Source organism: Phyllopteryx taeniolatus, chromosome 1 (assembly GCF_024500385.1).
Source record: "Phyllopteryx taeniolatus isolate TA_2022b chromosome 1, UOR_Ptae_1.2, whole genome shotgun sequence".
NCBI classification, from domain to species: domain Eukaryota; kingdom Metazoa; phylum Chordata; class Actinopteri; order Syngnathiformes; family Syngnathidae; genus Phyllopteryx; species Phyllopteryx taeniolatus.
In genome coordinates, this window is record NC_084502.1 from 43,199,205 (window position 1) to 43,213,586 (window position 14,382).

The window sequence follows — 14,382 nt, forward strand, 5'->3', positions numbered from 1 at the left end:
CAATAGCTACATCTTTTACAATAGCAACGCTATACTGTATATAATGTGAGCATATGTGGGCCATATTCACGTTTGTATTTGCATTGTTGGGCAAATTGCAAGTTGACGGGAAACGGGAAATGTCCCACAGTGTTTTTTGTTCCCATGCTGAAGAAATTGGGTGGGATGGTTGTGTTTAAAATTAATACAAGATACAAGATGGCGCCTAACCGTGTGGTCACCTCGGTTACGTGCGCTCTAGTATTGTCTGTTTTTGTGTTTTTTGTTCGTCTTACAGACATTACGCGACTCACCTAAAGAAAAGGAAGACTTGCTAAACATTAGGGAGTCTACCCCGGATTTTCTTTCACCAACTTTCACAAATTCGCCCAGTTTCTTCTGAGTTACTCATCGGAGTAAGGGGAAGTGAGCCGGAGTGCAGGTCAAGCTCCGTCAGAGAGGATTCCGAATGCCCCTCCCTTCGGTTCACCTCGCGAATCTACGCTCTCTACCCAAAAAAATGGACGAGCTTCATCATCAAAGACCAGTAAAGACTTCGGCCATTCCGCTGCCTTCTGCTTCACGGAGACATGGCTTTGTGAACGCGTCCCCGATGGCGCCGTAATGCTTACTTCCGGGTTTCCAGACCGTGGGAAACAAAAGGCGGCGGGATATGCTTCTATGTCTACGAAAAATGGTGTACCGACGTCACGGACCTCAGAACACACTGCAGCCCGGACTTGGAGTGGCTGTTTTTGAGCTGTAAGTCATTCTACTTGCCCCATGAGTTTGCCTCTTTCATACTTGTGGGTGTTTACATTCCTCCTCGAGCTAACACGAATGCCGCACTGCTAACAGATGTAACAGTGTATTCATCCAGGCTGCCAGTTGAAGTTTCAAAGACACTCCAGTCTGTGCAGTCTAAACAGGTTTGAAGTTCTATCTGCTTCATTGGCCCATTTCTTCACTGTTTTAACCATAGGCTTCCCACATTGAAGTTCTTTTTTCTGTATGTTGGTATTAAGCAGTGATCAAACGAGCCCAGAGCAGCATAAGAATAGTATGGTAATTCATTTAGCGTAGTATAGCAGTGGTCTAAAATCCCTGGTAGGACAGTCGATGTGCTGCTTGTATTTAGGGAGTTTGTGGTTGAGTTTAGCTTTGTTAGTCCCCAAGAATAATGAGGGGTGAATCTGGGTGTTTTTTCTTTCAATTTCATTGACTTGTTCTGTGGTTCACTGCCAAACTTAAGCAACTTCGCCAGGCTAAAGAGGACGCCTTTCGAAGTGGGGATAGAGCCCTGTATAATTGTGCTCCAAACCAGCGGACTAAAGAAATTAATAGACTTTACCCCGATCTTATTGGCTTGATCGGTATCGGTCGATAATTAGCATTTTATGCATTATTTTCGGCTTTAAAGTCATCATTCGCCGCAAAAGACATTTAGTCCACATCGCCATCGTCTACAATATATTTGAATCCAAAAGCTAGTTTATTTTTAGCCTTGTCGCGTGTCATTGGACATAGTACTGTAAATATCTGACAACCAATAAAGTTTTTTTTTTTTTTAATATGGCGGAGTTGTGGGACAGACAACATGTCTGAGACAGACAACACATAATGCCCAGATCAGACTACAAGACGAATTTGGTCTTTCACGATTGCACTATGTCAGACTACTGCAATAAAATCTTGTATTCCGATACCACCGCATCCCGTCTTTTACGATCACTGGGCTTTGCGGTAGAAAATGGATGGATAGATGGATGGGCTTTATCTTGTCATCTCAAACGCGACCGGATACACTTGTTACCATGGCGACCACAACAACACTGGATCGCGCCGTGTGTATTATAAGAACAAAATGGGGAAAAATGTGTGCTGGTGGTCACCGGTGCTCGGGAGATGACTTTAATTCAAGGATTGCTTGAAGTATGTTCACGTACTTTTATTACGATACGGCTCGTAAGCAGGCAACGAAACGTTATGTAGCCGAGCAAGCTAGTGCTAGCACTAACGGTTGTACGTAAACATGCCAGCATTCTGTCGAATCATGCTCTAAAGGTTTGCTGTGTGTGAAGTAATTTAATTACAATAAAGAAATTTAATTACAGTACGTTAGCACCCGTTATTCCTGTAATGTTGTAATGTTGGTTTGACCTGACTGATTAGAATACATGACCTGAATAGAGAATACTTTTGAAGATACTGAGTATACAGTACACAAGTATTTACAGTAAATGAACAATTGAATTAAATAGACACATTGCTCCATTTTGTGATCGGATCGGTGATCGTTTTTTTAAACTCGGTGATCGGCCCCAAAAATCCTGATTGTGGAAAGGCTAGAAATTAACATCTCAAAGAGACATTATGCAGTAAAGTTAGAAAAACAGTTTACCGCTAAAGACTATAAGATTACAATCGCTAACCAATTACAAGCGACCATCCCCCCCAAGCAGAGAACAATAATGGGCTAGCTGACAACTTGAACACCTTCTACTGCAGATTTGAAAAGGACACTTTCATACCTCACAACCACCCAGCCACACCACCGACTACCATCACACCTCTGACTCGACCTTCCGTGTTGACCATCCACAAGCAGAATGAGAGATGTATCTTCCAACAACAAAAGATGAACAAATTGGCAGGCCCAGACTTTGTGTCCCCATCCTGCCTCAAAGTCTACGTGGACCAGCTCGCTCCAGTTTTCACACAGATCTTCAATAGAGCTCTGGAATTGTGTGAAGAACCATCCTGTTTCAAACGCTCCACCATCATCCCAGTCCCCAAGAAACCTGCAATATTGGGTCTGAATAACTTAAGACAGGCCTGTCGCCCTTACATCTGTAGTCATGAAGTCCTTTGAACACCTCGTGCTGGACCATCTCAAGCGCGTCACAGGTCCCCTGCTGGACCCCTGCAGTTTGTCTACCAAGCAAACAGGTCTGTGGATGACGCAGTCAACATGGGACTGCACTTCATTCCGAGAACCCCTCGACGGCACGGGGACCTATGGGACGATCCTGTTTGTGGACTTCAGCTCTGCGTTCAACACCATCATCCGCAAACTCCTCTCCTCCAAGCTCCTCAAGCTCAGAGTCTCGCTTGCCATCTGCTACTGGATTTACACCTTCCTAATGGGCAGGACACAGCAGGTGAGGATGTGGGACACCATCTCATTTACACGCACCACCAGCACCAGGGCGCCCCAAGGATGTGTCCTCTCTCCGCTGGTCTTCTCCCTCTACACGAACGACTGCACCTCAACGCGCCCGGCAGTCAAACTGCTGAAGTCCGCTAAACGTCTCAACCCCCGACAAGGTCGCTGTGCACTATTCCTGAGCAGGTTCAATTTCAGTCTCTCCTTCCGTCCCGGTTCACGTAACACCAAGGCAGATGCCCTGTCCCGTATTCACTCACCACCCTCCAGCTCAGCAGAACCCGAACCCATTCTCCCGTCCTCCTGTTTCATTGGAGCATCCACGTGGAATATCGAGCAGGTGGTCAAGGAGGCTCAAAAGAACCAACCTGATCCCAAGCCCGGGCATCCACACCGCCTGTTTGTACCGGATTCTGCACGTTCTGAAGTTCTACAGTGAGCCCACACCTTTAAACTCACTTGTCACCCTGACATCACCCGTACTACCCAGTTCATCCAGCAGCACTTCTGGTGACCCAGCCTCATCAAAGACACCCGAGAGTTCGTCCAAGCCTGCTCCGTCTGAGCAAGTCTTCACACCTGCCCCCAGTTGGCCTGTTGCGGCCCTTACAGATTCCAAGCCGCCCTTGGTCTCACATCGCTGTGGACTTCATTACCGCCCTGCCCCCCTCAGAAGGTAACTGAGGGGGGCAGGGCGATCAATTCTCACTATTATTGATCACTTTTCCAAATTTGTAGATTATATGGCCCACCACAAACTCCAGTCCACCCTGGAAACTGCTAACCACCTTGTCTTGCATGTGTTCAAACTCCATGGTATCCCCATCGACATAGTCTCCGATCAAGGTCCCCAGTTCTCTTCTCAGGTCTGGAAGGAATTCTGCAAGGTGGTGGGTGCAGCATCCGCAGACCAACGGCCAGACGGAGCGGGCCAATCATTCATCTTCCGTTCCGCATATCCACACTAGAGTCGCGGGAGTTCTGGAGCCTATCTCAGCTATCTTCGGGCGAGAGGCGGGGGACACCCTGAACTGGTCGCCAGCCAATCGCAGGGCACATATAAACAAACAACCATTCACACTCACAGTCACACCTACGGGCAATTTAGAGTCTTCAATTAACCTACCCTGCATGTTTTTGGGTTGTGTGAGGAAACCGGAGTACCCGGAGGCACGGGGAGAACATGCAAACTCCACACAGCCAGGCCCGGGTTTTGAACCCCGGTCCTCAGAACTGTGAGGCAGATGTGCTAACCAGTTGTCCGCCGCGGGCCAATCAATCCCTGGAATCAGCTCTCCGCTGTGTGGCCGCACGCAACCCCTCCTCATGGAGTACATTCCTCCCGTTGATCGAATATGCTCACAACTCCCTCACCAACTCCGCTACCGGTATGTCCCCGTTCATGGCTTGCTACGGTTTCCATCCCCCGCTATTCAAAGTACAGGAGCAGGGGGTGGCAGTTCCAACCATACATGATCACCTCGGGAGAATCCAGGGGGTGTGGGAGGATGTCCAGGCGGCGTTGACCTGGTCCACGGCGCGTAGCAAGCAGCTCGCAGACCGTCATCGCTGCCCTCCGCCCGAATACAAGGTGGGTTAATCTGTCTGGCTTTTCTCCCATGACCTCCCACTTCAAACAGAGCCCCGTAAACTCACTCGGCGTTTCATTGGTCCTTGGAGTCGGGCGTGGAATGCGAAAAATCACAGGTGCCGTGTGAAGTTACTTTTCGTGCCAAAATGCTGAGTTCCTTGCGTATCCTTCAAAATAAAAGGCTCCAAGCTTTAAACAGGAAGTTAAGGTAAAACTTGCACATATAAACCATTTGACGTGATGAAACAGTCCCAAATAACTATTTTAACAATGCTATGTTTAACTTTTAGCTGAAACATTAATTAATGAATATTAAGTCAATTGGGTTAGTTCCACACACATTGCCTTTTAGTTCATAGGTTTGATGATATTGATACTGGTTATAAAGAACCTCGAAATAAATGTTCATTTTAGTCTATGACGCGGGCTGCTAAGAAAGTGGATGTTCATAATTTGGACACCTTTTATTATGTTGTTTGCATGTGTGTAGATTTGTGTGCATGTAGATTTAGAGGGGTGACTTGGCAGAAGTGCAGGTGCTCTATGTGCACTGACACCCGTTGGGAGAGCACTTTCTCCCCCCGCTCAAAACACGCATGCACGCGCACGCACACGCACACACAAAGCTTTTGTAGCTCAGTGAAATGCACAGCTGCAAAAGGGTTCAAAGAATGCTTAAAATACTGTACACGTTTTTTGGGGGCGGGGGTATTTGTAGGCGCAGTTTACTCTCTTTTGTGAGTTTTCGCACAGACATGGAATTAGTGTCTGTGTTATACTAACTGAAGCGTGAGAGAGGCTGCAGAAAGACTTGGTCATTGAGCTGTCATCGTAAAGCAAGCTCTTCTTCCACTCAGTTTCATTTAGTCGACACCACACTTTCCCCATTAAAGAGTGGTAAATTTCCGAGCGGCCCAACTAACTAGTTTTTGGACTTGCGACGTAACACACATATGTGTTACGAGCGAGCGTCAGGTTTCCCTGGAACTGGTCTGCAGTTTAGTGCCCAAGTGCTGTGAGGAATAGTCTCTTATCTACTATTGCAGCCCACAGTGTAGTTTAGTGACCAGGCGAGTGCCGTTTGTGGTAGTGGTGTAGCTAAGAATCTGGCGAGAGTTTAACAGGCTACTTAAGCGCAAGGCCGTGCGAGATGAATGCCTGGAAATAGTCTCATTCATCCAGGTCATTTCATTCTCAGGGCATTGAATCGATCGCAACTTAACTGTTCTGATTGTCGTAGAGGTTTCACCTCTCATCTGAGCAGGCTTCATCAGTTCATGCAACAAGGCTTTCTGAAGTTAGGACAGCACTAGCATGAATTGGTGTGGAAAAACTCAGCGATTTACAGTCCAAGTTGGAGGCAGGCTCCAAACCATGAATGGTATCATTCTTTTGGAATGAAAAAGGGGGAGTCGTTCGAATACCTGGCAGAGAGCCCACTGCCTGTCAACACGAGTCATTGTGGGGTGTGGGTGGCAAACTCCCGAGTCGTTAATATTGAATTCAGTTATAAAAAGGTGTAGGAGCTGTCTTAGGGCCCAGGAAGCTGTTTTCGTGTTGGAGGCAGAATTATTGAGTTTCTTTGGAATGGATGGAACGACAGCATAGGACAACTCTGGCCCAATGGTTAAGATGCTCGCCTGCCACTGTGGGGGACCTAGGTTCAAGACCCTGACTGGACCGTCTGCCAACATCAACCGGACTCACAGTTGTGGTGTCCTTGAGCAAGACACTGATACCCCGAAATGCTCCCCGGGCGCTGCAGCTGCCCCCTGCTCCAGTGTGTTCCATTGTATGTGTTCACTTTGATGGGTAAAATGCAGAGAACAAATTTTGTGTGCATGCATGCATGTTCATGACAATAAAGGTGATTCTTCTTCTTCATAGTAAGTGGGAGATAGGTTGTGTCGTAAGCCACCTCCTCTGTTAAGCAATGGTCTCTCCACCTTCATGTACATGGCCTCTCTCACTCCTCTTTCAAACCATCTGTGTTCCCTGTCCAGAAGTTGTGCATTTTTGACCCCAAAATAATGCGTTTTTTATGGTGCAGGTAAACAGCTGAGTCTTGACCTACATTTTTGGGGAGTCAGAAGGGATTGAAGGAGTAAATTCTTGACTTGAACGGTATCGACTGGAAACCATGTTACAGTTGAAAGTAGATGGTAAATTACCAGGAATATAGGAAATGATAAGCATGAATGGCCACCGTGTGGTTGCCTTTCGGCTTGTCCCACAGAGCAGTAATTACACATCCTAAAACAAGTCATCCCTTTACATCATCTTTTATGATTTTATACAACACAGTGCCATTGTTTTTAATAAAAACACATAAGGAATATTTTTTGTGGTGTTTTGGCGCGATGGAACTGATTAATTGCATGTCAGTTGATTTCGAAAGGGAAACATGATTTGATATACGAGTACTTTGAGTTACGAGCTTGGTCACGGAACAAATTCAACCGTACTGTGCGAGATGAGCTTGTGTGAGGGGGTGGGGGCGTTTGTACCACGGTGTGTGGTGCATCGTCACCACGCACAAGCCCACGTACCTCCAGACTTGCCCCAGCTGCAGGATGTGTATGATGGCCTGCCACAGCCAGATGGTGGCCAGCTGCAAGCGGTCCTTGCCGGGATAGTGGCACCCCGGAGCCACCGCACCCCGCTTTGTCAGACCCTCCACCTCCCCGAGCCCCCCGCCGGTGTAGTCCTGCACAAACCAGCGGAAACTCAAAATCTGGACCAGCACCGATGGCACCAACACGAAGAAGAGCGTGAGGCCAAACCACAGGTAGTCCCGCCTCTGGTAGTACTCCACCGCGAGGCACAGGTCCGTGCCAACGTCCCAGAAGAAGACGAGGAGGGCCACTATGATCCAGAGGCAGTCCAGCCACAACTGCTGCCGGGGTGGGCAGTGAGTCTCGCGGATACCGACCCCCCCGGCGGCGGGTTGGCCCCCGCCGAGCAATGAGCCGAGGCAGGCGGAGCGGCAGCCCCAGTAGCATGCCGAAGAGCGGCAGCACTGGCAGATGTGGATGGCGGCCGAGTCCAGCCGCTCGTCGGCGTCGACGTCGTAAAGCTGGGCGAAACCCATCCCGGCTTTACCGTCCGACTGCGCGGCCATGTTCCCCTTCCCGCTCGTACCCTCCGGTGAAAAGCACGACAGCCCCACCGTGGTGCTTCTTTTTCGCGGGGTGCGGACACCGCGTCTCTTCCCTGATACCTGCTGCCGCTGCTGTACGCTGCCCTCGGTGTCTCCTTCCAGCCCGGGCCGCGGAGAGCCATCAGAGCTCCCTTCCCCGGTCCATTGAAGACCCCGTCAGTACAACCGGACACCTTATCCACGAGCCCTGTATCGTCTGGTCATTTGGGCGACTGGAGCCTATGACGTCATACATCGCGCTTAAAAAAAAACAACAACAAAAACAAACAAACGGCCGAGCGTGAATGGACGCGCTCGCCCCAGTGGTCGTTTCTCCGTCCCGGTCGTTCGGCTACTCTCACCACTCGCCCCAGCTCTTGTCCCGACTGACACAGCTGTCCGACCCCGGTCTGCACTGCCCAGCACCGCTGCCACGCTGGATCTCTCACTCCGCCCTGGACGGGAGACCGACTTCAACACAGACAAGAACGTAGACAGTTGGTTCCCCAGTTCCTGCAATACATCAGCGTGTCTGCCATATTGGATGTGGCATAACTGCCTGTAAACTTTTGCAAATGGACAAAAAGTGGACAAATGGACTTCAAAAAGCGACAACATACAAAGCACGCACACATTTTTAGTCTGACTACTGTAAATGTTTTCTCCTTATATGTTTAGTACTGAGCACCAAACCAACGTCTGTATTTTTAAAAAATGTTTTCATGAATATTTACAGCTACCAATGTATAGAATGCCGTTACTGTGATGATACATATTTAAATTTATAGAATCAATGCTAAAATTTAAATATTTAATTAGTGTCTATAATAACTGGTAATAATAATAATCTGATGTGATTTTCTATTAAATAGAGCAGTAACATTTGCGTTGAGGGATTTTGATTATCCATCCATTTTCCGTACCGCTTATCCTCACTAGGTTTGCGTTTATATTCATTGATTTATATCAATTTATCTAGCCTACTGGCAATCCCGCCCTGGGAGTGCCCAAGCTCGTCAGATCTCGGAAGTTAAGCAGGGTCGGTCTTGGTTACTTGGATGGGAGACCACCTATGAATACCAGGTGCTGGGGTTGGGCAGTGGGCCAATCAACTGCTCCCGTGAAAACCTACAGATTACAGAAACCACAACTGCGGTCCATGCACCTCTAACATTACTAGCAGATATTCCAACAGCTTCTTCCCTCTTGCAATCAACTTCTTAAACACCTAACCTACAATTCCATTGCAACATGCTGGCAATTTTTTGTCTTTTTGTCTTGAGTTTGTTGTCACATTTCTGTCGGGCCAATTATATATTACTCGTGCTCTTGCTGTAGTAGTCTCACCACGCTGCACTATTTGCATATCTGTTGGTGCCCAATACTGGCCACTTATGCCAAAGTAGCATCTGCTCCATTTGCACACTGACTGAGGAGTATCTGCAACATTTGCACAATCAACATTGTCCCAGACTATCGTACTTCTCGCTTGAAGTCTCGGCGCCCTTGCACAATGGTCATTGCAATATTAGTCATTCGAACTGCTCTAAGTGCTAGAGGACTCTGCATCTTTTTGCCCAATTGTCCAAAAAATTAAAATAATAAAAAAAATAATAAGAATAATGTACCACCATTACCAGATAACGAGCAACCCTTTAATGCTCAGTGAATGTTTTTCTCAATGTCTTTATGTCTCAAAAGTGTTCTCTGTAAATTGACTGTCTGTTGCGGTACTAGAGCGGCTCCAATTCCCGGAGACAAATTCCTTGTTTGTTTTTTGGACGTACTTGGCAAATCAAGATGATTCTGATTCTGATTCTGATTCTGATTCTGAATCTAACTAACTAACTGGCAATCACTGAAGATAGACTATAGACTGTCTGACAGCTGCTTCCCACAGCTTTTCAGCAGTTTATCTTTGGGAAACCTACAAAAGTTGCAGAGCTGCCATTTATCATACTAACATTCAGACAGTACTGTATACTTCAGCACAGTTTAGTTAAGTGCGAAAAACTTCTTTATAGGGCTGGTTTCACCGGAGACAGATGTACTAGAAACTAAAGACATGTCTGTTGACTTCAAGAAGAGAAGTGCTTCTCTCTCCAATCCTCCCCTCACCATCAAGGGCTTACAAGTAGAAACAGTAGAGAGCTACAAATATTTGGGCACAGTGACTGACAACGACTCAAGCCATGACCTGAACACTTCTGCCATCTGTAAAAAGGGCCCACAAATACTTTTCTGCTTAGACTAAGACGGACTGATGCAAAGTGGAAAAGTGTTCTGTCGGCCGATGAGTCCACATTTCAAATTGCTTTTGGAAATTGTGGACGTCGTGTCCTCTGGGCCAAAGAGGAAAAGAACCATCCGGACTGTTATGGACGCAAAGTTCAAAAGCTAGGATCTGTGATGGTATGGGGCTGGTTAGTGCCAATGGCATGGGTAACTTACACATCCGTGAATGCACCATTAATGCTGAAAGGTACATACAGGTTTTGGAGAAACATACGCTGCCATCCAAGCGACGTCTTTTTCATGGACACCCCTGTTTATTTGAGCAAGACAATGCCAAGCCAAATGCATGTGTTACAAGAGCGTGGCTTCGTAGTAAAAGAGTGTGGGTACTAGACTGGCCTGCCTGCAGTCCAGACCTGTCTCCCATTGAAAATGTGCGGCGCATTACGAAGCGTAAAATATGACAACGGAGACCCCGGACTGTTGAACAGCTGAAGCTGTACATCAAGCAAGAATGGGAACGAATTCCAACTACAAAGCTTCAACAATTAGTGTCCTCAGTTCCCAAACGTTTATTGAATGTTATTAAAAGAAAAGGTGATGTAACACAGTGGTTAACATGACCCTGTCCCAGATTTTTTTGAACGTGTTGCAGCCATAAAATTCTAAGTTAATGATTATTTGCTAAAAACAATCAAGTTTATCAGTTTGAACATTAAATATCTTGTCTTTGTAGTGTATTCAATTCAATATAGGTTGAACATGATTTGCAAATCATTGTATTCCGTTAACACAATGTCCTAACTTCATTGGAATTGGGGTTGTATTATAATAATAATAATAATAATTTATTCATTCATCTTCCGTTACACTTATCCTCACAAGGGTGGAACACCCTGAACTGGTCTCCAGCCAATCGCGGGGCACATATAAACAAACAACCATACGCACTCACATTCATACCTATGGGCAAGTCTTCAATTAACCTACCCTGCAAGTTTGTGGGGATCTGGGAGGAAACCGGAGTACCCAGAGAAAACCCACACAGGTATGGGGACAACATGCAAACTCCACACAGGCAGGGCCGGGATTTGAACCCTGGTCCTCAGAACTGTGAGCCAGATGTGCTAACCAGTCGTCCACCGTGCCGCCCTAAGTCATTTATTTAATCAATTTTAACATTTTGTTTTGTCTCGTGGTACGGTAACTTAACAGTGCAGAACAAAATACGGTTGCAAGACATTATCAAAGTGGCCAGTAAAATAATTGGCACACACACAATACAGGCACACACTCACACCAGACTCAGGGTGGCACTAGCCACTTTAGCAGCACTGGGGTTTTGTCATCTAATTTAGAAATGTCTTATTTGCCTTGGTTCCCTGACCTTGACTAGTTTGCGCACGTCACCTGACCTTTGATATTTTCACATTCAATTAATACTTTTGATACTGCCTATACTATAGCTTATTTAGCTTTTATATTATTATTTGTACTGTCTTTTGTAGCACCGCAGGCCATTGAGTACCGTAATTTCAACCCTCTGTATGTGTTACGGATATTGAAGAATTGACAATAAAAGTACCTTGTACCTTGTAAATGAAATACTTAATCTCCATTACTGTAGGTTTGTATTCGTAATGACATAATAAAAAAAATATCTCCATGTGCCTCTTGAACAAAGTACTTCCTTTATCTTACCTGTTTTAATGCTGGTAATTATTAACAAGTTTTTAATTGTTTCTATTTATTCACCTTTTTGCACACTTGTTATGGGTGTCGCTCGGGGAGAGAGCGAGACGGAGAGAAACAGAGAAAAGTGAAGGTTCAATGTCAGAGGACGACTCCAGATGAAAGTCATGTCAAAGTAATTACATACTGTACATACATCTTCTTCTTTTCCTTTCGGCTTGTCCCGTTAGGGGTCGCCACAGCGCGTCATCCTTTTCCATGAGAGCCTATCTCCTGCATCCTCCTCTCGAACACCAACTGCCATCATGTCTTCCCTCACGACATCCATCAACCTTCTCTTTGGTCTTCCTCGAGCTCTCTTGCCTGGCAGCTCCATCCTCATCATCCTTCTACCAATATACTCACTATTTCTCCTCTGGATGTGTCCAAACCATCGAAGTCTGCTCTCTCTAACTTTGTCTCCAAAACATCGAACCTTGGCTGTCCCTCTGATGAGCTCATTTCTAATTTTATCCAACCTGGTCACTCCGAGAGCGAACCTCAACATCTTCATTTCCGCCACCTCCAGCTCTGCTTCCTGTTTTCTCTTCAGTGCCACTGTCTCTAATCCATACATCATGGCTGGCCTCACCACTGTTTTATAAACTTTGCCCTTCATCCTAGCAGAGACTCTTCTGTCACATAACACACCTGACACCTTCCTCCACCCGTTCCAACCTGCTTGGAGCCGTTTCTTCACTTCCTGACCACACTCAGCATTGCTCTGGACGGTTGACCCCAAGTATTTAAAGTCCTCTACCCTTGCCATCTCTTCTCCCTGTAGCCTCATTCTTCCCCCACCACCCCTCTCATTCATGCACATATATTCTGTTTTACTTCGGCTAATCTTCATTCCTCTTCTTTCCAGTGCATGCCTCCATCTTTCTAACTGTTCCTCCAGCTGCTCCCTGCTTTCACTGCAGATCACAATGTCATCTGCAAACATCATGGTCCACGGGGATTCCAGTCTAACCTCGTCTGTCAGCCTATCCATCACCACTGCAAAAAGGAAGGGGCTCAGGGCTGATCCCTGATGCAGTCCCACGTCCACCTTAAATTCTTCTGTCACACCGACAGCAAACCTCACCGCTGTTCTGCTGCCCTCGTACATGTCCTGTATTATTCTAACATACTTCTTTGCCAGACTTCCGCATGCAGTACCACAGTTCCTCTCTGGGTACTCTATCATAGGCTTTCTCTAGATCTACAAAGACACAATGTAGCTCCTTCTGACCTTCTCTGTACTTTTCCATCAACATCCTCAAGGCAAATAATGCATCTGTGGTACTCTTTCTAGGCATGAAACCATACTGTTGCTCGCAAATACTCACTTCTGTCCTGAGTCTAGCCTCCACTACTCTTTCCCATAACTTCATTGGGTGGCTCATCAACTTTATTCCTCTATAGTTGCCACAGCTCTGCACATCACCTTTGTTCTTAAAAATGGGCACCAGTACACTTTTCCTCCATTCCTCAGGCATCTTCTCACGCACTAGAATTCTATTGAACAAGCTGGTCAAAAACTCCACAGCCACCTCTCCTAGATGCTTCCATACCTCCACAGGAATGTCATCAGGACCAACTGCCTTTCCATTTTTCATTCTCTTTAATGCCTTTCTAACTTCCCCCTTACTAATCATTGCCACTTCCTGGTCCACCACACTTGCCTCTTCTACTCTCCCTTCTCTATCATTTTCCTCATTCATCAACTCCTCGAAGTATTCTTTCCATCTACCTAGCACACTGCTGGCACCAGTCAACATATTTCCATCTCTATCCTTAATCACCCTAACCTGCTGCACATCCTTCCCATCTCTATCCCTCTGTCTGGCCAGCCTGTATAGATCCTTTTCTCCTTCTTTAGTGTCCAACCTGCCATACATGTCATCATATGCCTCTTGTTTTGCCTTTGCCACCTCTACCTTTGCCCTGTGTCGCATCTCAATGTATTCCTTTCGCCTCTCCTCGGTCCTCTCAGTGTCCCACTTCTTCTTAGCTAACCGTTTTCCTTGTACGATTTCCTGTACTGTGAGGTTCCACCACCAAGTCTCCTTCTCTCCTTTCCTGCCAGAAGATACACCAAGTACTCTCCTGCCTGCTTCTCTGATCACCTTGGCTGCAGTGGTCCAGTCTTCTGGAAGCTCTTCCCGTCCACCGAGAGCCTGTATCACCTCTTCCCGAAAAGCTGCACAACACTCGTCCTGTCTCAGCTTCCACCACATGGTTCTCTTCTCTGCCTTTGTCTTCCTAATTTTCCTCCCCACCACCAGAGTCATCTTACACACCACCATCCTATGCTGTCTAGCCACACTGTCCCCTACCACTACCTTACAGTTGGTAACCTCCTTCAGATTACATCGTCTGCACAAGATGTAATCCACCTGTGTGCTTCTACCTCCGCTCTTGTAGGTCACCCTATGTTCGTGCCTCTTCTGGAAAAAAGTGTTCACTACAGCCATTTGCATCCTTGTTGCAAAGTCTACCACCATCTGTCCCTCCAAGTTCCTTTCCTGGATGCCGTACTTACCCATCACTTCTTCA

At 46.6% G+C, this 14,382-nt stretch overlaps 1 protein-coding gene across 4 annotated transcripts in view; it reads right to left on the bottom strand.

Annotated features, from left to right (window-relative positions):
* Nucleotides 1-8,439, bottom strand: part of LOC133488947 (XK-related protein 6-like) — a 34,066-nt gene extending 25,627 nt beyond the window's left edge. Inside the window, exons 1-2 of one of the 4 annotated variants that reach the window (XM_061797536.1) lie at nt 7,520-8,439; nt 7,286-7,443 (exon numbers count right to left, since the gene is read on the bottom strand). In XM_061797536.1, the coding sequence (XP_061653520.1) occupies nt 7,286-7,443; nt 7,520-7,738 (377 nt within the window). In that variant the 5' untranslated portion in view covers nt 7,739-8,439. Of the gene's footprint in view, nt 1-7,285 lie in introns of all 4 variants that reach the window. The other 3 variants (XM_061797518.1, XM_061797509.1, XM_061797527.1) reach the window with 3 other exon arrangements.
* Between the last annotated feature and the right edge of the window lie 5,943 nt (nt 8,440-14,382).